At 43.6% G+C, this 26,972-nt stretch overlaps 1 protein-coding gene across 2 annotated transcripts in view; it reads left to right on the top strand.

Moving 5' to 3' along the window:
* The window catches only part of vav3a (vav 3 guanine nucleotide exchange factor a), a 50,754-nt gene that overhangs the window by 10,856 nt on the left and 12,926 nt on the right, over positions 1-26,972 (top strand). For both annotated transcript variants that reach the window (XM_058060136.2, XM_058060137.2), the window contains exons 3-20: positions 14,128-14,186; positions 14,282-14,347; positions 14,734-14,842; positions 15,011-15,112; positions 16,032-16,100; positions 16,758-16,861; positions 16,941-17,040; positions 17,156-17,251; positions 18,640-18,708; positions 18,853-18,939; positions 19,013-19,098; positions 19,685-19,817; positions 21,151-21,260; positions 21,678-21,779; positions 23,021-23,112; positions 24,863-24,885; positions 25,353-25,371; positions 26,678-26,808. In XM_058060136.2, the coding sequence (XP_057916119.2) occupies positions 14,128-14,186; positions 14,282-14,347; positions 14,734-14,842; positions 15,011-15,112; positions 16,032-16,100; positions 16,758-16,861; positions 16,941-17,040; positions 17,156-17,251; positions 18,640-18,708; positions 18,853-18,939; positions 19,013-19,098; positions 19,685-19,817; positions 21,151-21,260; positions 21,678-21,779; positions 23,021-23,112; positions 24,863-24,885; positions 25,353-25,371; positions 26,678-26,808 (1,557 nt within the window). The remainder of the gene's footprint in view (positions 1-14,127; positions 14,187-14,281; positions 14,348-14,733; positions 14,843-15,010; positions 15,113-16,031; positions 16,101-16,757; positions 16,862-16,940; positions 17,041-17,155; positions 17,252-18,639; positions 18,709-18,852; positions 18,940-19,012; positions 19,099-19,684; positions 19,818-21,150; positions 21,261-21,677; positions 21,780-23,020; positions 23,113-24,862; positions 24,886-25,352; positions 25,372-26,677; positions 26,809-26,972) is intronic.

Below are 26,972 nucleotides of genomic sequence, written 5' to 3'. Positions count from 1 at the left end.
TCCACCGTCCGTGAGCTTATTCTTCCTCTGTAACTCCAAACTTGTCCTAAAACTGTGTGAGCAATCCACTCGTTGCAAGCCTTTAAGTTAAGGCTGAAGTCAGCGGCAGCATGACACAGCACTTTAATCGTTTCCTCTCATTAGGCTGAAATTGTCTCAGCATGCCGTCTTTAGGGGGGGTTAAAAAGTCTGGATGAGGGTTCATTACTTTTGATAAGACGCTGACTCCGTGCTCGGTGTGGAGAGCCGCAAGAGCGCCTGCAGTTCTTTGACAAGCATCCCGCTGACCTCGGGATCTCCCCAGGAGGTTTAATTAGAAATCCTTGCGCCCGGAATGGATGGAAGCTGCTGCGCGTCATCCAGTGTGCAGTAGATTTTGTTCGACAGAGGCAGGGGGGTTAAACATGACACACACTTGGCCGTTATTCATAAAAATTGTGCTAATTTAGGCTATGTAAATTAGGCTAGTTCACAAGAAGGATGGTATTGTACCTGGACAGGGTACAAAACATCAGCAAACTCTGCTCTCCTATTTGTACATTATACTTGTCAGGTTGTTGTAGCATCCTTGAGTCCTATGAAAGCGACAGTAATAACTAAAACGCAGTGTTTTATTCTTCTATTTCGTGTTTTTATTCCTGCATTGTGTGTCCTTCATGTGTCCTTTGTGCAGTAGCTACGAGATCTGACTTACCCAAGGTTTAACTTACAAGGCGCCGAAGGAAGTGACCTCTTTTGTAAGCCGTGGTTGGTTCTCATTTCTCGTCATTTTCATGACGCCTTGCTGTGATGATTGAGTAGTGCGTCAGACGCCCGAGGAATGGGCAGGAACAGTACAAACAGCTTTCCTGTCAACTCCACGACATTTAAATTACATTTGTTTACATTTTAATTTTATTTTTGCATTTTGTTATCAGGTAATTTAATGGTTTAGAAACATTGAATGACTGATATGCTTTGTTCGTCAAGGCAGTTGGGCCCAAACGTTGCATCCATTGCATCATTAAATCAATCAAACTGGACACAGGCTGAGGAATGACCAAATCCAGAGCTGTCCCATTTGACGTGGAACTATAAACTATAAACAATGCATTTTTGAAAATGCAGTATCATTGGCTAAAAAGCATCCCTGTCAATGTTTCATAATGAAAGTGGCGCCATACAGAAGCTGTGGTCGGACTGTTTCCGAGACGAATAGCGTTCAGTCGCAGAACAGACGCCATTAGTTCTTGCATCCATTTGTTGTTCTTGCTTAGCTTCTTAAGTCGCCGCCATGCTGAGTTTAATTGAATCGCTGAGTGAATCAAGGCTTGTGTTCAATCAAAACACTTTTACTGTAGATTGCTGTTTATTTTCTTAAAGCGGTAGTTTTGTTTGCAGGGGAATCAAGCTGATGCGCTGAATAATGCAACAGAGGATTTTTTTTTGGAGACTTAGGCGCTTTATTGTGAAGGGTGCACAATATGAACTCATGTACAAGCACTGCTGTGGAAAGTCGGCATACGTAAATTGGAAACATGAAATCAGGGATGACAGCACTTTGTAGTGCATCTCATGACTCTGTGGTTGCTGGTTCGATCCTGAATGTAATTCATTTCTACATCTACATTTCTACATTTGAATCATTGCTCGTTCAAGACATGTAGGCCATCTATCGGGACGCCCAGAATTCCCTAATTCTGTGTTTTCCACTTCTGTGCACGGTGGCATGGATCATCAGGTTGGTCGATTGCTGGTTCCATCCTCAGTAAATATCTAAGTTCAGCTTGGGCACATGTAGTTTCTACTATGAATTTTATGATTTTTTAAGAATTTTAAAGTGGTTTGCACATCACAAACTAGAGATTTACCACAAGCTTCCTATGATGAACAGACACCAGTTTGTCATCCACTTTGTAACAAAGACACAAGATGTTTCCGGAAAGCATTACATTGATGCTTTTGCATCAATCTGAGCATTCCTTTCGGCCTATTCTCTCCGAAAGTGCTTGGAGACTATGGATCTCTACCAGGAGAAGATCCTAAATCTTCTAACTGAAAGCTTTTACATCCGTTCATGTGACATAGCTGACACAAACTCAATGAAAAATACTTTTTCATGTCTAATTTCACTTTGGTGAGTCGACTTGGCTCGGGTAGAGCACTTGTGATGACTCTCTTGAGTGACTCCTATGTTGCCCTGAGTCAATTTTACATCGCTGGAATTAGACGGCGAGCCGGCAAGCGTAATGCTCGCTTGGCTGCCTCGGCAGGAGTTAATGGAGCAGGGAGCGGAGGGAATGGGCTAAGCTGCCACTCACCTGTGTTTTAAAAATAGACTCCCAGTGAATAAAATATCAACCGTCCCTTGTTTGTTGCCGTGTTCTGATGGTGGACGTCTTTTGCACTCTGCGTCCTTGCCTTAAAAAGAGCAATCCCCCGGATGAAGTCTGAAGATGACAGGACGAGCCTCAAAAGGAAGCAAAAGCTTTTGGATGGCGAGTGCGCTCATTAAAAGCGGCGATGTTAGAAAAGTCGGTCACGTGCGTGGAGTCTGTCTGCGGTTGTTTTGCCTCGATGAAAGAACATCTGCTTTGTACATCTGTTTTTAAGACTCGTGCAGGGCTCGGAGCTCCCGGGATTCCACAGGGAAAGGACAATCTTGGCTCCGGTGGGCACACACAGCAGAGAGAGTGCCCAAGAACCACGTTGAACGCCTCGGAATCCCCTTGCTTGTAGCGTGAGTGATCTCACTTGTCGGTCATTCCTGACTCAACACGGCTCATTGCAGCCTGCTGACAGGACGTTTCCACACTAAGTGTCACATGATGGACGCTTGGCGACTTCTTGGAAAATATTAGCTCATGTGCTGCCCCAAAATGACACATTATGAGACACCTTTTGTGTCAAATCCTAGTACCTCTTGTGGAACCGTTGGGAATGGGTCTTTCTTTTTGGAAAGACATTTGGACCAAACCAAAGATGGCAAAATGTAATCAAATAAATACAAATAAAAATGATATCATATTCCGAAGCTGTTTTTCCATAGAAGAGGGTCCACTTGCTTGTGTGTGCTTTTGGGGTGGGGGTTGGGGTGGGGGTAGTGGAACGCAAACGCCGAAGGAGCTTTATTGATTAGTAGCGCTCTCCTCAGGTAACTGCGATACAACAGTGGAAATCCACTAAAGGAGCAACACCCCCCCCCTCCAAATAGCTCTCCCTCCCCCCATCATTGCCCTTCAGCTGTTCTCTCTCTAGACAAATTGTGTGTCTGGATATCACATGTCTTGTGTGTGAATGGATACTTTGGGAGGGGGGCTTGTCTGACTTTCCATTCAATACCCCCCCACAAATTTTATTTGCCGCCCCCTACTGGTGAAACATTCAGTTTCGGCAGCATTCTTATTCTACAGGGTGACACGGCTCAGACGTGTGCGTGTCTCCCAACGTGATGGTTGCTGGTTCTTTCCTCCATCCCACTGCAATGAATTACACCTTAGCGTTCAATTCCCATCCTTGGAACATTCCACTTATGACATGGCACAGGTGGTAGATTGGTCACTTCTCAAACTTGCTGGTTCGATCCTCAGTCCTTATGTCATTGTTCAATGTATTTTATATGTAACTGTAGTAAAATGTTCAGGTCATTCAGGCCATTTAATACTTTCTGTTTTCGCATGGAAAATGAAAGGCCCCTATTGGTGGATATTCATATTACATCTAGCATTTGCATGCAATATTCTCCTTAGTCTTTGCACGGTGGAATGGCTCAGTCGTCGCCCAACTTGATGGTTGCTGGTTCAGTCCACAGTGGGTGAATACGTTTTACGTTATTTGTAGGATATTTCAACTTTCATCAGTTCAGCCTCAACATTCACACAAAATCACTACTGAACTTGCTTCATCGATCTTGGATTAGTTCTCTAATTTCATTTCTGTCGACCCTAACTTAGTTGTCCGCTAAAGAAGGTTTCGGAATAATGCTATGACACCAGTTCATGCTGCGCTTGCTTCCTGGATTTGTCCTGGTGTAAGAGCCTTTTACATTCCGCCTACAAGGGTTTTCCATTTTGCATTGAAGTTTAAAGAATTTGACAGAAGAAGCTGTAAAGCAAAGTTTCTGTGCTCAAAGCCCTGTGGATAATTCATGGACTCCTGCTTACTGACTGTAGGACGCTTGCATCTACTTGAGTCACACTTCTGCTGGCGCTCTTCAAGCGTGAACGCACGCACAAATGTGCAAACCCGTGCACGTGCACGCACACACACACAAGCTGAGGGCCAATGAGCCTCCTCGCCCACCAGCTGCAGCGCTGAATTGTTTCGGATTGTTGCAGGGTGTCAGAGGGAGCGCCTTTGATGATCGCAGACGCGCGTTTGAGCTGTTTTGTCTTACCGTCACCTGATGGCGCGGAGGAGGCTTCTGCGAGGGCGGTTCACAAGGTCTCCTTTTTCTACGATTCTTATTTCGGTGAGCAAAGACAATAAACAAATGAAAGGTTATTTCACCCTGCGGTGGAGGAGTGTGCTCATTAAAATGTCAGATGAATATATATCTCACATGCAGAAGAGTCACATCATACTGCAAGATGTCTCCTGATCAAAGTCGTCTTCTTCCTGACCTAAGATCACACACAGTAGAACCTGCGCTGTTAAAGCGGTTACGGAACAATTTGTTTGCCTTTAGAAATGTTTCCCATCGGTAGCCATGGAAATAGAAATAATAATTTCCAGATGATCATAACAGACCGATCTGTCATAAAGGGTAAAAAGAGTGAAATTTGGAGCAGATACCGATAGCGCCGATAGCACCCTTGGTAAATATACAGTGGAACCTCGGTTAGCGTACGCCTCGGTTAGCAATTTGCAATTTAGGGCAGCATCATGGCCTCGGTTTGTACACGCTTCCTGGTTAGCGTACAATATGGCGGCGTTCTTGTTGCGTGATACACTGCCTGAGTCAAATTGTGTTATTATTTTCATCACAAAACGACTTGGTTAACATCCTATTGGCTTGCTAATTGTGTCTATGATGTCATCGGGGGTTAACGTTACGTTACAACACAAGATTGCTGTTTTGAATATGATGGTTGGGATGAATAAAATCATATCTTATAAGCCACAATAGAACCAAAGAAAGTTGCATTTGGAGTCTCATAATGACAAAGTACATTGGCATTCCAGCCAAACCCTCAATGTGTGTGTGTGTGTGTGTTGGCTGTACATACAAGCGTAGTTCAAAGGAAGCCCCCTACTGAGTACATCATGTCAAAGTGCAGGAAAAAAGTGCATTGAGCCAGAAAGCTCAGGGATACAAGAAAAAGTAAACATATTTTGTGACAAAATGCTGCTTTATTATGCAGTATGTGGCCGGTCCGCTTACAAAATCCACTTAGCAGACACAGAATGAGGCTAAGGGCGAATCGGTCGGTGAGAAGGCAACATTTTCCAGTGTTGTTGTAGAGGAGGATACATGGCGGGTATTTATAGGCCACCTCTGGGTCTGGGCCAGCCGTGTGCACGTGAGGGAGTTTGGCCACCGTGGACAGGATCAAAGACCACAAAAGAGGTCTGCAAACTAGTCTTCCTCACTTCTTTGGCCTGGGGAGGATGTCTACGGTGTGTAACTACATGAGACAGAATAGAAGGGCTTATTGGTTATGATTAATGGACGCCAATGACAGCATACAAGCGTTCAATAGTAGAAACTATTGTCATTTGTATTCATATTGGGTTGCGTTAAACACAATATTATGATGTATCACTCTGATGCACTTTTAGATGAGATATTGGTGTACTGTAAAGGTTTATGTTTTGCTCTTTGTGTGTTATGAAGATCCCCTAAATAGTAGATTTAATAACAAAGAACCGGGTAGCGCCGCACGCACTTTCCAGCGAACTAAAAGCAGCTGCACAGGGCGCCAAACGGGAACAAGAGAACCAAAACAAGAGCGCATCATTTACCTTTGCGAAAACCAAGGAAAGCCCAAACCTGTCAGGCGGAACATGACGGAGCGCTGGTTATGCGCTTCAGTGCTTCTAATCTGATATCAAACCTCAGGAGGAAATCACATCTTAGCATCTTGCTCGTATTTGTCTTATTTTGGAAAACAGTGTTTATTTGTGAAGAAGCACAAGGTGTTGATTAGATGACAGCAGTTTGAAAAGAGACAGATTGTGCCATAACGATATTGGTATTGTGCCTATCTTACATTAATTATTAATAAACGACAGGAAATGAAGTGGGGGTTCCTTTTCAATAATCTGTTTCCACGTTAAAAGCTTCCTCTGAGACATTGATGAGGTGCCGGAGGCAGCGGCTGCCATGACTTCTTTTAAAGCCGGCAGCAGCGAATGGGATTCCATTGGAGTATTTATGATATTTCCATTGATATCAGGGATGTTTTTCTGCATCATAAAGCATTTGAGGAGCTTTGCATTGTATGTGGACTATGTGATTCATTTCCCAGATGCTCAAAGCTTCTTACTACGCTTTTTTTCAACGTCTCTGTGTTGCTTCCCAGAGTTGGAGGTGGAGTAGGTGGATGCCCTGTCATTCAACGGGTGGGAGAATGTAATCATCCTCCTACACAGTAATGCTCATCTCATATTGTGTCACAATGCTTTCCCAAACTGATTTTTACAATTCATTCCAAATAATGTCTAATTTATGCCTTATTTGTGTTGAATTTTGGGGGTAATAGGAGTGGAAAGGGGTTTTATTTCATGTCTAGAATGTGTAATAATGTTAAAAAACATATTTAGAGGGTTGGACACAGGTTTTCTTTGGTATAATTATGACAAATATTCCATTTATAAGTAAGTTATCCTCTTAAGAAGAACACTTGGATGCTTTGTGTTTGTCTTTAGTACGTATAGTAGTTCTGGACCATGTCTAGGGTTAGCATAATTTTGACCACCAAACACCAGGACACTCACCTAGCACTATAAAACTGTTATATTATAAACCACAGACTCAAATTACAAATGGAGAATTTTCAAAAACCATCACAAAATTGATTCAAAATATGAAACGACACAGGAAACGCTTAATGAATATTTTCAGGTCGCAATCACTTCGGAATTTTACCCACCGTTGTGCATCAGGTCCCTAATTTTTCTAATTTTACCAGACTTTAAATCAAAAAACATCAGATGATTAACTTTATATGTATGTTTTGCTTTGTCTTTGGCTTATTACGGCTTTTTTGCACACGACTGGGTTTCAGGGATTGCGTCACATGCAGCAGAGGGCCCTAATGCTGCCTAATGGCCAAATGAAAAACCAGGACATTTCCATCACTTTCTAAGAACTAAATAAATACATGTAAATTGTGTAAGCAGAATACCGTATGTCCTGGGAAAAGCGGATGTCAAACAAAATCAATTTTTCCATGAATAGAACTCCTCATTCTCGTCCTACCCCCCCAAAATGTCATCTAAATGGAAGGATACATCCTGGCTGCCAGACATCGGTTTGACTCTGCTTCAGTGATCAGCATCATCTTAAAATGATGACTCTTGCGTTGTAGCTTTGGATGTTTAAATCCCGAGACGGAGTTTCAGAGTTTTGGGTTAGGTTTCTGTGTCGATCCATGAATTCCTGATGATCATCTTGGCTTAAAAGCCAATGATGCGTCACATCGATACGGGGACCCAGCTGTTCTCTGCGGTTCCACTTCCACTAGCTCAACCGACACTTAACTAAGTTGTTCTTGTAAAGGCAATTAAAAAAGCGCTTAAAGCAAAAATCCAAGGGATCTGGTTTCATCCTGGAGTTATGGGCCCTTGGCTCCTTTCCCTGACATTAAAACTATGAATACACAATTTTGTGTGTTTTGTAATGCGTTTGCGGTTCCTCTGACATGAAATTATTCAAGTGACTGAGAATTGTGCACAGCTGCATGACTAAAAGTGCGGAAATTGCGGCGAGATGTAGCGCAGTGCCGAGTTAATTGTTCATGATCATAACGGCGCATCCTTAGGGTAATCTTACTGATGCACACGCAATTATCCCGCGCAGATACGACGGGATGGCTATTTGTAGACAGTGTTTGGAGGCATGGAACAAACCAAACTGGACTAGGAAACTGGACTATTTGATTTGGGTGTACATATACTGTAAATTATGCTTGTTAAATTGTTGCTAAACATATAAATTAATATTCCAGATTCTCCATTATGGGATGAATTAACTTCTGTTCCAGCCAGGTATCATCATGTTGAGCTTTTTTTCCACAGTCTTCTGAATGACAGTCATGTCTCACTAAATATGTGCCAGTAATACCTCTGGTCAATATCACCCAGCCTCAGCGGAAGGTGGCAATAAAATGGCTGACGTGTGAATTACCATGATGAATCGCGGTGGGAGGTTCAGGAAGATGACCCCCCCTCAGGCACTGGCTGTTGTCTTAGCTAGAGTAACATTGGTCGTTAAAGATGCTACCGTATGCCACCCAAAACTTAGAGAGATTGATAGCTTGGGTGGGGATGGGGGGGGGGGGGTCTGGCCTAGTCTGCTTCGGTTGCTGCCCCTGCGACCCAACCCAAAGAAAAGGACGTTTGTCAAATGAATCAGTGGTTCACTCCACATGGAATTTATCAAAAGGGCACAATGCCATCAAAAGTGAAAAGTTTGGAAAGAGTTCCCTCTGACTGTATCTCATGGATCGTGACCTTGAGGTTCTCCTCCTTATTATTTGTGGTTTGCATCAAGCACGACTGGAAGTGCGTCAGTTTTCATCTTCAAGAACTTCAAGTACTTTTATAATTTACTCCAGTGTGACCATTATTTCTCCTCCTCCAAAAAAACAAGCTGCTTTCAGTTAGTGGAGCCCCCTCCCCTCGTATCCAAATGTGACTAACACTCTGCTGTCTTGCGGATCTAGAAGGTCCCACGGGTGGGACAAGCCCTGCTCAATCTGGGGGCTTCATGACCGAGGCGGCAAAGCCGAAGAGAGAAGAACGAAGGATCATCTGTATGTGTTTTTACAAGCTCAGGTCATAGCTACACGTCATAGCTTCAGGTCTATAGCTACATGTCATAGCTACATGTCATAGCTACAGGTCATAGCTACATGCCATAGCTACATGTCTATAGCAACATGCCATAGCTACATGTCATAGCTACATGTCATAGCTACAGGCCATAGCTACATGCCATAGCTACATGTCATAGCTACAGGTCATAGCTACATGTCTATAGCAACATGTCATAGCTACAGGCCATAGCTACATGTCATAGCTACATGTCATAGCTACACGTCATAGCTACAGGTCATAGCTACATGTCATAGCTACATGTCATAGCTACACGTCATAGCTACAGGTCATAGCTACATGTCATAGCTACACGTCATAGCTACACGTCATAGCTACATGTCATAGCTACAGGTCATAGCTACAGGTCATAGCTACATGTCATAGCTACAGGTCATAGCTACAGGTCATAGCTACATGTCATAGCTACATGTCATAGCTACATGTCATAGCTACAGGTCATAGCTACAGGTCATAGCTACATGTCATAGCTACACGTCATAGCTACATGTCATAGCTACACGTCATAGCTACATGTCATAGCTACAGGTCATAGCTACAGGTCATAGCTACATGTCATAGCTACACGTCATAGCTACATGTCATAGCTACACGTCATAGCTACATGTCATAGCTACAGGTCATAGCTACACGTCATAGCTACATGTCATAGCTACAGATCATAGCTACAGGTCCATAGCTACAGGTCATAGCTACAGGTCATAGCTACAGATCATAGCTACAGGTCATAGCTACACATCATAGCTACACGTCATAGCTACATGTCATAGCTACACGTCATAGCTCCACGTCATAGCTACATGTCATAGCTACAGGTCATAGCTACACATCATAGCTACAGGTCTACGTATAGCTACAGATCATAGCTACAGGTCATAGCTACAGATCATAGCTACAGATCATAGCTACACATCATAGCTACAGGTCCATAGCTACAGGTCCATAGCTACAGGTCCATAGCTACAGGTCATAGCTACACATCATAGCTACAGGTCCATAGCTACAGGTCCATAGCTACAGGTCCATAGCTACAGGTCTATAGCTACACGTCATAGCTACAGGTCCATAGCTACAGGTCCATAGCTACAGGTCCATAGCTACAGGTCTATAGCTACACGTCATAGCTACAGGTCCATAGCTACAGGTCATAGTGACAGTACAGCGCCAACAACCGACTTCCAGTTGCTCAGAAGTTGTAGATTTCAAGAAAAAGGTCACTCTTTGCTCTTCTTTGGTCCTCATATGACGGTCTTGACCGTGAGGTGCGTACGCGTTTGAAGCCATGTGAATATTTGTTGACACTTTCCTCCCAGCTGTCAGCAAGGTGAAGATTTGGCAGATCGGACGTGTTTGTGCATCACGGCCTCAAGCTGTGCGGGGGAAAAAATAAGCACATGCGTGGGTCTCTCCGTGTGCAAATGCGTGTTCGCCATGTGTGATGTGTCTGAGCGTATGAACGCTGGGGAGAGCAAGGACGATTTCAAGGGTGGGATGGTTGGGGAGAGGAGATGCATCCTGGGGGGTTGTCAGCCTTCATGACGTTCACCTGGATGGAAATTCCTGGCTTCTGCAGCTACGAGGAGGCAAAAAGCGGCGGGATCATGTCGTCCTGAGGCTGGCTGTTTATTTGCCTTTCTGCGGATCACATGACTGAGCCGTGGAACTGAAGTTAGACGAGGACTTGGAGTCTCTTCAGCCTCTGCTGGGGACGGATCTGTTCCAGTGTGTTCTGGAAAATTCATTTGTGAACGTGAGGCATCATTGGAGTATTGAATGACGCTCTCCGAGCTTGGAGCTGCTATGGTTTCATTTTGGTGAAGCATCCTCATCAGCCAGGTTCCTGTGAGCGTATATTCATATTCCACTGCTCTTCTACATCGGAGTGGTGCTGAGTTTTTCCAGGAAATAGAAATTTGGTGGCATAAAATCACAAAATCACCAAAATAATCTCAAAAACCATGTCCCAAACCAAACATCAAGTCCGCCTTTTTGGTTTCTGGCCAAGTTTGTGTTTGTTCAAGTTCCTCCACACCAAACCCATCCAAGCGTGGTCCTCACCTCGGACCTTTGCTTTGACCACCGGAGGCAATCGTGCCTATTAGCCAAAACAAGCCAATTATTGTCAAAATTGTCTGGGGAAAAAGAAGATTTAAGCTTGATAGAAGGTTGTGGATTGATGAAACGATTAAAGACGCGTGTTTGTCGAGTGCAGCTTTGTCACTGAAAGACTGAGAGGAAACGTGCTGAGTATCCTGATCAGCTCTACATCTGCACACCCCGGCACACTAATTATGTATTACGGGCCTTAATGAGCCGTGTCTTTGATTGCCAAACATTAGCTTGCCTCTGTCTCTGAGCTCATCAGACTTTTATTGGCTCCATCTTACACACTGCTGCATCTGTCAGACATGTGCAAAACAAACGCAACATTGTAATGTGTGTATGTATATTCCGCCAGCACGTGAACCCACCACTTAATTAGGTACACTTGTCGCTGCAGTGACATAAAAGTCATATACTATATCAACTTCCATGATCTTTCTGCTTCTTGCTTTGTAATTCAAAGAGAATGGCGGTGACTTTGCTGTCTGACGTTGATCAAACACGGCCTGCAAAGACGAGACAGCGAAGGGTTTCCTGGGCAAAGAAACCCCAGCGAGGGTTTCAACTTCTGACAGTCATTAAGGCGTCAGCGAAACCGCAGTTGGTTTCCAGAGCCAAGTCCCCGTGTTTGTTTTCCACATTCACACTGGAGAAGTCTAATAGCCGTTTCATGACACATCTTAAAAAAGGATCCTCTTCGCGAGTAACGCCTGCAGACCCGAGGGTAAACATTTCCAGATACGATGCCCGGATTACGCGGCAGCAGACAATGTTGGGCAATATCAGGCGGTTACGTAACAGCGCAGCCACCCGGAGCGAGCCAAGAGATGAAGGGCCTTTCACACCTGCTCCTTTATTGTGCTTGACTCCGTCCCTGGTGAGCTCACAGCTGATCCCAGGTCAGTTCCCAGTCACATGAAACATGAAACCTTCCTCTCTGTTTGCGTCAGCCATTTTTAGTGTCACACACATGTGTAGGGGACCCAGGGTACCCATATGACTATTCTGTGTATGGGACCCAGGGTACCTAAATGACTATTCTGTGTAGGGGACCTACTTTACCTAAATGACTATTCTGTGTATGGGACCTAGTTTACCTAAATGACTATTCTGTGTAGGGGACCTAGTTTACCTAAATGACTATTCTGTGTAGGGGACCCAGGGTACCCATATGACTATTCTCTGTAGGGGACCCAGGGTACCTAAATGACTATTCTCTGTAGGGGACCCAGGGTACCTAAATGACTATTCTCTGTAGGGGACCCAGGGTACCTAAATGACTATTCTCTGTAGGGGACCCAGGGTACCTAAATGACTATTCTCTGTAGGGGACCCAGGGTACCCATATGACTATTCTTAGCTGGTGGGCTGTTCTCTGTGCTTGTCTAACATCAAGTTGATCCTCCTCCTTCTGACGTTAAGTTGAAAGGACACACTGAGATCTCACCTCCCTTTCATCACAACAAACACGCTCTTCATCTTGCTTTAATTGCACCGGTGTTAAATCGTTAGCGGAGGCAGGGCGGCTTTATTAAAGGCCGATGAGGGCCAGTCCCCCTTTGCTTCAAAGCCTGCGTTACGTTACCTAAGTATACTTTGTGGTGCTGATACACAGCAGTTTTTGCATGCGAGTGCCCGATTAAAGATTAATCATATTGATTGACGACACAGATGCTCCTTTTGCAGTTTTAAAACGGAGTCCACCCCAATTGGATTCCCTGTGGTTTAGTATTTTTAAGCCTTCAGCGTTTTCATGCCATGCACTAAATAAAGGTAGTGATTATTCTTATTTTTGCTCTGCTGACGGGATGATGGACTTTCAACCCCGATGTTTCCTTTGTGGACTTGGTTTTTGGCATGCACGCTATTCCTACACTGCAGTGACGGATCCAGGCTGACATGCATGTGAGAAAGTGCAGATGGTCACTTTAGTTGCGAATGATCTGTGACTCACGGGATGCTGAAGCTGAAGACCGCGGCGTGATGCGACTCGTCGTCTGCTGCCAGCTGAAACTGGAGCGCCATCAGTGCTGCGTTCGATGTACGTTGGATCTTGTAGTCGCAGCCAACTGGACCTTCCGCGTCTGCCTTTCCTTTGTGCACGATTAGTTCCTGTTGGGGTGGGGGAGCCAGTTGTGTGATCGGTATTGATCGGTGAGCGCTTACGCCTGCGGGCCAATGTATCTACATGCCACGTCTGTGGATGGATGACCCATAAATCCCAGCCTGTGGGTCGTTTGCCACGATGCAACAAAAGGACACACAGGTGATGACTAACGGACATTACGGGCGTCTTGTGACGCTTGGCCTTTTCTCCGTGGTTCATTCTTCTTCTTTCGCCCTAAAAACATATCTGGAAGGAGAAATGGAGAAAATGGAAGAAGGATGGAGAAGAATAGAAGGAGAAATGTGTAGTTTGCCTAACTTTCAGAAAAAAAGTGTGTAATGGGGACATAGGTACTGAAATATTGATATTTCCAATACCAGCTCTTCATGCTCTAAAATCCATTCTCAAATGACATATTATCGAAAAGTATCGGTATCCGATTGGTATCGCCAATACCCGCCTGAATTGTACTCTGTAACAGGAAGTCAATGATCACTAGTGTTGACTGCAGTGTGCGTTGCTGTTGAAGAGTGTGGCAATGCTGCCCTCTAGTGTCCTTTTTGAGGATTACTACCTGACAAGAACACCATTATTAGGACTGTTCATTATATTTTATTGCTGCAATGTGGAGGCACTTTCACCAATGTCTGTATGCTCCACAATTATTTGTTATTATTTTTGATTATAATTATTAGAATTAGTACAAAATATATAATATAATGAAGGAAGGCTTTATTTTGTTACCTTATTTATTTGTTACATCAGCGTTGCTGTCTGAAAAGTGTTCATGCAAAATACTATTGATGTACATCAGAAGAGCCTATGTTAAAAATAATCCTAGTAAATCCCAGTAAAGTGACATCTTGTTTCCATTTCAGGTTATGGACACGCTATCCAAGCTTTCCCACACATTAGCCGCACAGGAAAGTGGAATCAGGTATGTAGGACACGGATATAGGATGTGTTATCTTAAGGTTAAAGATGAAATTGAATGCATTCGAATAAATGAAGTATGCTCTCCTTGTTTGCAAGGCCTTTTCCCACAGAAGAAAGTGTAGAAGACGAGGACATCTACAACCACCTGGAGGACCTGATCGAGTACGTCAAGTCATTATTTTACACTACATGACTTATTGATGGAGCTCTGGACGTTTTTGGCTCGGGGCGTTTATTAGTCTCCCTCCAACAAGGCCATTCTGTGGCATTTGTTCCCTGGGTGTTGACTGGAAGGCAGCCACTGCCTTCGGGGCTGTCAGCACCACCTCACCACGCTCTTCTCCACCACGAGGCATGAAACGCTCGTGGTTGGACCGTCTGCTCACGCCTCAGCTCGCCTGCATGCTACTTCTGTCGTCTCTAAGTCATGAGGCTAAATGAGACGGACTTCATTTTCTGTGGCAATAATTAGACAAAAAAATGTAAGAAAAGCAGTAATCAGCGCAACAGGTGTGTGATGTACGATTGCTGTGTCATGTCCTATGCAGCGAGAATGGCGTGGAGGACGAGGAGGACCTGTATGACTGCGTGTACGACGATGAAAACGGCGGCGAAGTCTACGAGGACCTGATGAAAACAGAAGCCCTGGCTCCCCCGGTCTGTCCTCTTTCTTGCATCACTTAGACATCACTCCTTCACGCCATGACTTCATCACATTACACACACAGTCAAAGTTCACATGGCACTTGAACGCAACACACACACCATCCTTTAAAGTTTTATGGTATATTCAGTATGTGTTTATATGTATGTGTTCATGTGTAGGTGTTCCATAAACAAGCCGAGATAGACATCAGGGGTTGCTGTTTGACGGAAATCAAGCAGACCGAGGAGAAATTCACAGACACCCTGGATTCCATAGAAAAGGTACACACTCCGTGATCATATTTTACTGCAGCAAAAAGGGAAATGCTGATACTAATAACACAAACTTTTGTCTTGTATGAATAAACACAATATATATGTATATATATATTCATGTTGCAGTTTTTCACATTAGAGCCCTCTCGGCATGAAGTAACACCCCTATAGTCACCCCCTATTAGCCAATCTAGTATCCACCATAAGAGAAAATAAGGCACAATAGACCCACACAAGGTAGCATAGGAAGAATTCCATGTTGTTTCTTCCAGGGACTAAAGTAACAATACTGACACCTAGTGGCCAGTGTGCAATACTACACATCCCAATGTCTTTGAATGGACCTTATATTTCTATGTGATTTCATTTGGACATTTTTATGCTGGAAAATGCTTCATTCAGGCCAAACATACGTAACGTGACGAATCGAATCTGCAATTTATCGGCGATAATGGTACAGCGAGTGCATCCTTTAAAGCCGTCTTGTTTTAACGAGCTTAGTGAGCACCGACACTAAAAGACCTTCAAGGGGAAAAAAAAAGCAGGATGGCAGACGTCTTCGTCTCCTTCCACTCCCGTTGTTGGAAGTGTGGAAAAAGCCCGAGCCTGATTTCCCCGTGGAGTACGGCCCTGGATGACTTTCAATATGAAGTGGATGCTACAATTTAGCACGCGTTCGCCCGCTGCCTGGAGGCGGCGGGGAGGTGGGAGATTTTTTTCCGAGAGGAAATCATGAAATTGCAAACGCTGAAAAGGAGATTATTGTGGTGACCCAGACAGGACTCCTTGTTTTCGCTGATGGCAGCGACTTTGCAACTTGGCCGCGTGCGCCGTAATGACCTCCTTGCAAAATGACTTTCCCGCTCTTATTCTGGAGGGACGGGATTGATTCTCTTGCTTTTCTCTTCTCTCTCCTTTGCCACAGAACTTTATGACGCCTCTCACCGTCTTTTTATCCTCGGCCGAGATGGAGAAAGTCTTTGTCAATATACCGGTAAGTCATCCTTGGGTTATTATTATTATTATTACCACATTTTTTCTTTAATATTTCAACTCCATGCTACTAATATGACATTTGGCCAAGTTTATTGTCATAAAAATTGCTGCCATTTTCCCCAACCAACCCAATGTTGGACGTCAAACTCATGCCATGGAGGGCCGAGACACTCCAGGTTTTCTTTCCAACCAGTTTCTCCAGCAGGTGATTTGATTGACAGCTCCTTCCCTCCAACCAAAGGAGGGTTCATCATTGAAATCACCTGCTTTACCGGCTGCAAAGAAAACCTGTCGTGGCTTGGCCCTCCGTGCCATGAGTTTGACACCCCTGGAGCCTTAGACTCTTTGTGTTGCTTTTCCTTATACTTCCTGTTTAGTGCTCTCATTGCCATCAACTCTACTTTCGATTGGTAATGCCTTGAGCACACCTGGCACTGATTGCTGAGCTGTGATTTAGTAGATTTGGTGTCTGATTGTGGCTTTTCCAGGAGGAATGCTGCGTCTCATATCTTTGAGTCTTTGTGCTACACAACAAATATTTTTATTATAGAAATATATTAATATAGACTGTTCCAGTACCGACAGGGAAGGACACAGGATGCAAGAAAACAAGTTTAAACGGCAAGTATGGTGACTTTTGTATTTTGTGTTGTAGGACTTGGTGAAAGTCCACAAATGTTTACTGCAGGAAATCCAAGACTCAGTCCAGCACAGAAGTGCCCAAAACCTTTACCAGATCTTTATTACTTTCAAAGAAAGGTGCCGACACACGCATGCTAATAATTCTAACCCTAAAGTCTCAGGCTGAAGCGTTATCGGTCTGACTGTTTCATTCCAGGTTGCTAATTTATGGGAAATACTGCAGCGATGTGGAGACTGCAATTGCCACTCTGGACAACATCTGCAAAGACCGAGAAGATGTACGCATGAAACTTGAGGTAAAAAAAAACCACCAGTCAAACATTGCCCTCTAGTGTCTACTTGAGTCATTGCAGGATATATTTTCTTTCTTTTACTGTGAAATATTATGTCCTACTGTTTGTTCTTTTGCAGGAGTGCTCCAAGCGAGCCAATTATGGAAAGTTCACTCTGAGGGATCTGCTGGTGGTTCCCATGCAGCGGGTCTTGAAGTACCACCTCCTGCTGCAGGTGCAATGCTCTGACTTTACCACTTTTAAATATTGGATGATGTTTTACTACAGCAGCACTACTGTATGATTTGTAATATATTAGTAACTCTATACAGGAATCCTCCAGAGGAAACCTTACTGCTACTTTACTGCACCAGCAAACATTACTGCTTTTCACCGCTAGAGGCGCTGCTGCCCACCTTTCATGATCCCACTAAAGCAAAGGAGCCTCTCAGATTATTCCCAAGTGTTTTTTCACTAGCTTGAGGCCACACCAAACTTGTTCAACAAGATCACAGCCAAGATTACCAAGAAAATATAAAATACTAACGGGAAATATTTTTTTTTAGTTTCTTAAAGTAGTGAATTGCCACTTTTCAGTAAATGTTAGTTTAACATTTGGGAATAAATATGTGATGAACTTAATTGCCCAAATTAAACTCTAATAACTTGCTGTCCCTTTTGTCATCATAATAAATACAAATAATTTTAGGAGTTCTACATTTACAGAACTTATATTTCTATAAATTACAATGTAGTTTTTGTAAATGATAAAATTATGTATGTTATAAAATGTTGTTTTTACCTTCTGTTGTTTTTTTAAAAGTCAGCAATGGATGAAATATTTAGTTCCTCCCCTGTATACATATTTTAAATCCCAAGTAGAACCCCCCTCCCCCCAGCGTGCATTCCACAACCCCCAAGGAGCCTGACGCCATCATACGAGGACCTCACCAAGCAATGAAGGAAGGGAAGTTCCATCAAAAAGTTCTATTTTTCTTATTCTTTACTCTGCATTTCTCCGCCCGCCCTTGAACACAGCACATGATGCCCTCAGAGTTCAATCCCGGCCCCCAATGATGCGTCTGCGTGGCCCCTCCCTCCCTGCCTCGCTTTGTATCTCTGCAGACGTGTGCAGGTGCAGGCAAGGCTTGATAAATAGAAGTCGCCATCTCGCCGGTGATGATAATGCCCCGGTTGAGCTTGACTGACACCGGGGATTTGAGCAGTGCCAAGCGAACGTATATATCTGCCCAGGATTGGTGTGTGTGTGTGTGTGTGTTGACCTGAAAGGACATGCATGGCATCCTTCCTTATCCTTCACCACGCTGCAGTCTAGATGTCTTGTTTATGCCGCAGTCGGCACTGGCAAGCAATTTTAGATACACTGTTTCACACACATGATCTGATAAGTTTCCTTTGCAATAACCTTTCCCAGGCCAGGTCCAGCGTCTTGTGCTGCACGGCATGTCTGCAAGATACCACGCGTTTCCCATATGTAGCCACGTGGAACGTAATCTTATGTTCATCCAGTCGGGGGAATGATGCAAATCGCGTTTGCTGATAGGAAAAGCGAGTGAGGCTTTGTGGAAGTTGTTTTGTCTGACTTAAGTTTTCCTCCAACAGGAGCTGGTTAAACACACTCAGGATGCCGCCGACAAGAGCAACCTGCGGAAGGCTTTGGATGCCATGAAGGTATATACATCATCTCCGTAGATGTTGGTGCATAATTACAACTAATTAGGCAATTCCAATGGCATAATGGACACCTACACAAACCCACTCACACCAAGTGGATCATGCATGAAAAGACTAAACGTATGTTTTTATTGTGTACAGGACTTGGCTCAGTACGTCAATGAAGTCAAGAGAGACAACGAGACGCTACGAGAAATCGATCAGTATCAAAAATCCATAGAAAACCTGGTAAGCTGCTACCAAATAATATTTCCATAACAGTCATTGAGCTCTCTTGCCGTGGATGTCTTCCCTTTTGAAGAATCAGCCTCTGAGTAACTACGGGAGACCCAAAGGGGACGGGGAAGTGCGGGTGGCCTCGGTGGACAAACGAGCTAAACAGGACAGGTGAGATGTCGGCACACTTTGTCCCGTATAGATGCAGTACAGTATGCGTCTGGGAAGATGTAGAGTACATTTGAGTATTTACAGTATCGGATGAAATGCATGTCTTTAACTTCACATCAGAAACCAATGGATTGATTAATCTGGGATTAATTATGGATGAAATGGAGGTTCCACACCCGGCTGATAAATTACATTCCTTTTTTATAAAATATTTTCATAGTTGGAGCATGGAGCCTGTTTACAACCTTTTTATTAGAGCCCTCTTGACATGAAATAACACCCCTATAGTCACCTTTGCACTCCTAATGACCATAGTACCATATACTGTATGTTTTTTGAATTTGTTCCTGTTTTTGGCGCCCCCTGGAGGCCCTGGTGCCTTTTGCATCCCCATTTCATCCATGCAGGTACAAAAAAAACATAGAATATTTTCTGTCAGGTCATGGTCAATACTTTTGTTCATGCAAGCCTAGCACCTTTTTATGATCGCAGGGACGTCGTTTTATGTCCCGCATATTGCAGACAATACGGTTAAAGGCCTACGACGCATCCTCACACAAACATTGTGCCGTTTTTCCAACCCCAGGCATATATTCCTGTTCGATGCTGCTGTCGTGGTTTGCAAGAGGCGAGGAGACAACTACGAGATGAAAGATGTGATCGACTTGCACCTCTTTAAGATCACAAACAACCCCACGTCGGACAAGGAGAACCGAAAGGTTTGTGCATAGAAATAAGACGCGCTGATAGCAACGGCTTCCCCAGACGCTTCAAGCACGGCCAACATTTTGATGCTAATCATAACACAAGAAGGTCGGTGGAGTATTCATTGTCACCTCAACAAATTGTGCCTTGGTGACCTTTAGAGTTGACGTTTGCACGGGGGTCTGGTCTTTCTCTTTCTTGGGCTGTCACTCATTGGAATTGTTGACATAAAGATCCAATGATAACGAATATTGGTCTATATCATAATCAATGACACTTGCATATTTTGTAAACTCGTAGATGTACTCGGACATTTCAAAATAAAACTCTGCCCTTTACCCCCTTTCTGTTTTTGTAATTTTTGAAATATTTATTTTCTTTATATTTTTTACAATATATTTTTACTTTCATATCGACTATTTTATTCCAATTTTCTCACTTTTGCAACCTAATTTTCCTGTTTCTCATAGCCGACCATTTTTAAACGTATTCAACTTTTCTTTATTTCAACTAACATTTAATTTAATAAGAAAAATGTTGTTCAATATGTAACTTTGCTACTGAAGTTATAGCATAATTTTTCATCATTTTGCAATGTCCTTGTATGACTGCTTATTTTTCCTTTTTTAAGTTAATTTTTGGGCAGTGCCCTTGGATGCACTTTGGAAGCCCCTGTCAGTATATGCAAATTCTGACATCTGAAAAAAAATTCAATGAAAAGGTGCAATATCTTCTAACTGGGGGGGTTGCCTTCCATTTTGACACACTGGCTATTTTTATGACTGTACTTTATCATATTGAGAGATTTGTAATGTTGGGTTAACATGTCACTGCTAGGGCAGGTAAAGGCAACAAAACATGTATTTTTTTTATCTTGCACATGTTCTTTTTGTCATTTGGTAAAGATGGCGTCTGCTTTCCTGGCAGAACTGAATCGTTTCTGCTTTCACGTTGTGAAAAACGAGCGCTAGAAGTAGAAATGCACAAGCAGGAGCCATGAAAGTAGCATCTCTCAAGCAAACATGGCGACCAAGGCTAATGGAGTCGCATTTAGCCTTGGTTCTTGCTGTGATGCCCAGCAGTGATTCCGCTAAACCATCTCGCTCTTTTCATCCTCTTCATCCTCCTCATCCTCTACTTTCTCTGGTGTGCAGCCCTCCAACCTTTCGCCCTTTTTTGTTTTCCCACCCTGAGGCATCTCTCACACACGCCAAATCGCCTGACGTCCATCTGTCTCCCTGCATCCCATCTAGCCCCCCCCACCCCTTTATCTTTTAACAAACACTCTCTGCCTTTGTCGTTGTCTTCTTCTTCACTGTCTGACATTTGTTTTTCTTCCCGCTGCAGTGGTCCTACGGATTCTACCTCACGCACAACCAGGGCCAGAACGGCTTTGAGTTCTTCTTCAAGACCAAAGAACTGAAAAAGAAGTGGCTGGAGCAGTTTGGCATGGCCATGTGAGTGTGTGTGTGTGTGTGTGTGTGTGTGTAGCGCTTTGTCACACAATCAAAACAGTCAAGTTGCTCGACTCGTTCGTCAAGTCAAACCTCTTTGACAATAAAAACAAAAAAACCTCAGACACAAACTCAAAATTGATGAGAAATGGAATGGACAGCAATCAAAATAAAATAAAATTCCACACTAGTCACTAGGTGTCAGTAATGTTGGGTGAGACACACAAGCACCAGACCTGATTGCGGGAAGGTTTCACAACAGGGCAGTCATCCCACAACATGGGCGACAAACATCAAACATCACTTCCTGTGCCCGCCACCCCCACATCCTGTCCATGTTGGATTTTCCCACTCATGAACACGAATGAAAATCCCGAAAAAGCAAAGTTGTACACTTTAAAAAACTTTATTTTTATTTAGATCCAACATTCGTCCTGAGAACGCAACCAACAATTTCCACGAGTTTCATATGCACACTTTTGAAAGAATCACCTCCTGCACTTCCTGTCACATGCTACTGAGGTAAGACTATTGCTCTCTATTGCATCATATTAGAATATAATAGATATGGAATGTATATATTAGAATATAATATAGCGGCATTGTGAAAAATGTTATGTGTACAAATGGGTCAAAATGAGAGAATGGTTTAAAAAAACACTTGTATTCTCCTGAGAAATTAGATATTTTGCACAGCATCTAATAGAACAGAAAAAGTACAGTATCGGTTTACTGCCGTAAAATGTATAAATAAAGAAACACTGAAGTAGTGGATCACAACAGGTCAGAAACTGGCCTTCAGACCGGCCTCACGCTTTGAAAACCACTGGCGTGGAGGACAGAACCACTCCAGGATGGGGAAAAAACCACTAGCTTAGAGGACAGAACCATTTGAGGATGGAAAAAACCACTGGCTTGGAGGACAGAATCCTTCGAGGATGGAAAAAAACCACTGGCGTGGAGGACAGAACCACTCCAGGATGGGAAAATGGCCAAAAATCAAAGTTTGCGGCATAAATCAATGATGGAGCAGTGAGGAAGTGAGACCACCACGGCCGCATTGGAGATGCGGTGCAGATCAGGATTATGCGTTTATGACAAAATGTCTGAATCATAGAGATGATTATAGCGTCCAAATAATAAAAACCCAAACTGAGTAAGCCGTCAAATGTGATTGTTGTAAAAAGGTTTGACATAAAATGACTGCTGTGCCACTTTATTGTTATGGAGCATCTGTACGAGCCAACCAGATGTCTTTCAAATGTCCATAAATAAAAGATGGCGTTTCTACAATGGACTTAGAGTAGCGTGATGTAGGGGACAAGTCACTTAAATTGAGCAGTGCTTCCACCATCTTGTGGAAAATGTACCTCTTTTAGTAGGGTGTACAGGGCGTGGTCTAGTTAACATTGGCTGTAGGCAACCCACTGATGTAGTTTTTTTTTTTTCTCTTGTCACTTTGCACTTCAAATCCCACAGCTTTACTATCAGGGTTTTTGGAAAATATGACACCCTGCTGTTCTGTAGTTGCTTAAATATGTATCTAGATGCGGAATTTATTTTTAATTAAGTTTTTGCATTTAAGCATACATGGCTACCTGAAGTAAAATAAAATATTTAAGTTTATAATAGAAAAATCTCACAGCATCAGTAGGATGCATCATCAGTATACAGTAATTATATATTTAAATAGAAATGTTGCATTATGGGGCTGCACCATCAAAACCTGAGTAACATGAAGTGTCCTTGTCATCCATCCCCAGGGGGGTCTTTAACCAGGGCTACCTGTGTTCCAAGTGCGGCTTGGGCGCTCATAAAGAATGTCTGGGCCGTCTGGGCTGCTGTGGGAAGACGGGTAAGCCCCCCCCCCCCCCCCTCCCCCAAGTTCATATCATTCATTCACCATTCCAGCTTTTTGTCTCAAAATGTGCTGGCAAGCGCCTTTGAATCCGATTGCATCAACACATCTCACGCCAGACAAAAGTTGATGCATGAGTGCCGCCCGTGACTAATTATGTTTTTATGTAAGATAGGTTGCAACGTCATCCCTCCAAACTGTGCGTTTATTTCCAAAAGGTGGAGTTGGGGGAATTCAGAACGCCCTTACTTCAAGCCGCCAAGGTCGGCCACTGTGCTCCTAATACGCATTCAAATGCTCTTCTGCGTCCCTGGGAGGTTTGGACACCGAGCAGTAAATTCAATGTCGGTGTGTCGCTTGGACCGCTCCCCGATGCTTTTTCTGACTCTGCCATTGTCTGTCACTCGGCTCCTAGTGCTTGAAGGCCTTAAGGTCTTTGTTAGCATGCGAGATAGCTAAACCTGAATTCACACGTTTTGGAAGGGCCTGCGTTTTACGACACCAAAGTTTTTTGTTTTGAAACATGCACATTGCACTCGAACTGCAAGCCGCCAGCTCCAGTTGGCCCGCGCATCTGTCACAGCGCTATGAGGTCACGCAGGCAATAACGCCACCGCCGGCCCCCACCGGGGCACCGCGCTCACCTGAGTAGATTTGGGAGACACCTGCGATGGGAGAGCGTGGAACTGTGACGGCTGCGATGTCGGCTCGAATTCCCTCAGTCATTACTCGCCGCCCCGCTCGGCCGCGGCTCGACTGCTTCTTCTGGAAGAGGGAGGAAAAAAATGCCTGGGAAAGTTAAACATCTTGAAACGCATATCGGGGGTGTCCAAAGTGCGGTTTAGGGGCCGTTTGCAGCCCGTGGCTGTGTTTTTATGGGCCCACACCACATTTTTAAACATTTTTCTAAATTTAAATAATTACATTATTTTATTTTTTAGAGGAAAAAGTGTTCCTTGTGGAGGTGGGGGGCGTATGGACAGTCTTCTGCCAATCATAATAGGAAAAATGTGCAACTTATAGAAGCATAAAGCTGAAATATTATATTTATTTATATTATTTTATTTATAGTATAAGTAAAATATTTTCTACTATTAAGTTGTAATTATGATGAAGGAATGAAGTTGCAAACTTTACAGGAAAAGTACTTGAAAAAATACTTGAAAAAAACATAGAAAAACAAAAAAATTTCATTTAAAAGTTGATAGTAATATCCTGTTTCAGAGACGTCACAAAGCTGGGATGCTGGTAAAAAGTTTGGACCCCCCTTGACTTGCATAATAATAAAAATAGCTCTATTTTGCACTGAGCATGTGCGGCTTAGCCACGCCTTCTGTTTACCTGCATTTGTCGCGGCTATCAGCGCCATCTGTTTACAGAACAAGTCAAAGTTCAGCGACGGCCTCGTGCGTGTGTCTATGGGCGGGAAGTACAGGTACAGAGTGTTTGTTTTTTGGAGGTGTAGCCCGTCCCTCGGGGAGCCAATAAAAGAAACTGGTGAAGCAAAAAACAAAAAAAACCCGCACACAGATCTTCCTCCCGGCGTTGTTCTCCAACCCCAACCTCGTTACCGCCTCTATCGGGGCTGTCAGGCAGCAAAGCACAACAAAGTGAAGCGCGGTCAGACAGGAGCGTCCGCCTTCTCCACTAACGAGGGAGCGTTGCCTCGTGTCGGCGAAGGCGTGCAAGTGTTTGCATGCACCTGCTCGCCCGTCACTCACCATGCCTCTTCTCCAACCTCTTTCAGATCCCGGCTCCGTCAGAACTCAGGTGAGCCGCCGCTGTGTTGGTGTCCATGTTTGTGTGTCGGCCCCCCCCTCATCCCCACAGCTGTTTGCAAAGGAGCCTTCCAGATGTCTTTTATGGGATTACTGTATTTACTGTAGGAAACATCTAAGCAGAAAGGATGTGGTGTCATCAGAAAAATTATGAAACTGGAGGGGGGGGGGGGTGACCTTGACAAGTTTCAGCAAACAGTACAGTTTGATTCCGATCATGTGCAAGTAATGTTGTAGTTTGTCGCTGCTGTCCTTCCATAGAGAGGAAAAGCCAGTGTTTTGTGTTGACGGGAGCAGCAAGTCAAATGCATGAGATTTTTTTTTCCAAACGTGGAGAAGGATAAAGTCCCGTGTACTTTATTCACAAACTGATTGATTACTTGACGTGGAGAAATTTGTTTGTGCTAATGTTTGCTTTGCGTGGCCCTGTGTAAACTTCTTATTTGCATTTTATTTCAGGTCAAAGACAGAGATCCAGGTGAGAAGTCGTCCTCCTTGAGCCTGTCAACACACACGCACACACACACACACACAATGATGGCAACGTGAGATAAGGAGTGCACAATCTGTGCGCATGTTGCAGAGTGCTGTTGCAGCAGCCGCTTCAATAATGTTTTAAATTTGCGCAACTAAAAGGGTTGCAACTTTTTCTGGCTAGGTCCCGACGTTTTAGTATTTTGACTTTATTCCCATAAAATTACAGCTACTTTTTAAATCTGCCATTTTCCCATATTTTGTAACTTTTTCATAACATATCCAAAAATTGATTATTTAATTAAATTATATAATTATTTAATTTATTATAATTATTTAATTATGAAAATTGATTTTTTTCAATTAATACAATTCTCATAAAATTTTTACTTTTTTTTCGTTTTCTTGTTAAATTTTTTTTTTTTGTTTTTTTTTTTTGGACACTGAATGTTCAACCGGAATGAATCCAATGCAAAGTAAACAATGTGGAAAAAAAAAATCAGTGCCCCCCCCATGCAATAATGCAATTAATTCCCTTTGTTGCTCCAAGTTTGTTTACATAGAGCACAGCCACCTCTAATCTCCCGTAAAGCTCTCTTAGGAACAATTTTCCCTTCTCTGCAGAAAAATCATTTCCGACTGAAGACTCATTGAAATCAATAAGCATCCGATTGCTCCCGCCTTTGGTGTTTTTTTTTTTTTAAACACGTAGTTTCTCCTCGTGTGGAAAGGATTGCGCTTCATGCCCCCAAGACTCAATTCTCCATGCCCGCGTGTCTTTCGAGTTTTTGCTGCCATCCTCTGTGCCACGGCGCTGGAACAGAAGCTCTGCAGATACGTGACTTTTTGCTGACGTCTGCAATATTTGCCTTTCTTGCAGAACAGAAAACTGAACCTAAAATATTGGGAGGGAATCACCGTGTCAGCCATGAGACACAAAAACGCTGATTGAGGTTCTTTCAAAAATTGAACGTGCATTATTCCAACTTCTATTGGACGTCTCCAACGTGGTGCACGTCACGACCTTCATGCTTATCTTAGCTTGGTTCCAGCTCCAGTATCTGGCTTATCTGTTATGATAATGAATGAATCTAAATGATTGATACGGGCAGGACATTGCTGACAAGGGCTGGATTTGTATGTGCAACCTACCCCCCCCCGATGAATACCTAAGCGGGGGCATGAATAGTTTAGTGGAGCAAAGCTTGAGAATGACAAACATGGCCGTTTAGCCCCGAGGTGACGCACACGTGAATCCATGCATGTACACCAGGAAAGACCTATGACCTATGACCCTGTACTTGTTGCAGGTCTACCCAAGATGCTGGTCATCAGGAACTACTTCGGCGCTCCCAGCCCCACGTCCGGTCCGGCGCTCAGCATCCAAACGGGTGACATCATCGAATTAATCTGCGCCGACCTTCACAGCCCCTGGTGGCAGGTCAGCGTTTACGCCGCTTCTTAATCCGTGCACGCAAGTCCTCGCCGCTGCGATTTATGGCAGGATGTCGTGGGGTCAGAGTGACGCAGTGTCTTGATTGAGTTCGAGTTCCGTGGTGAAAATGAAAGGATGCGACTTTGCCACTTTGATATTTTGTAAAGCAA

This window comes from Doryrhamphus excisus, linkage group LG5 (genome assembly GCF_037039965.1).
Source record: "Doryrhamphus excisus strain RoL-2023G ecotype Guam linkage group LG5, RoL_Dexc_Guam_v1.1, whole genome shotgun sequence".
Lineage (NCBI taxonomy): Eukaryota > Metazoa > Chordata > Actinopteri > Syngnathiformes > Syngnathidae > Doryrhamphus > Doryrhamphus excisus.
Note: the sequence above shows the minus strand (reverse complement) of the source record. Positions and strands in the feature narration are given on the sequence as shown.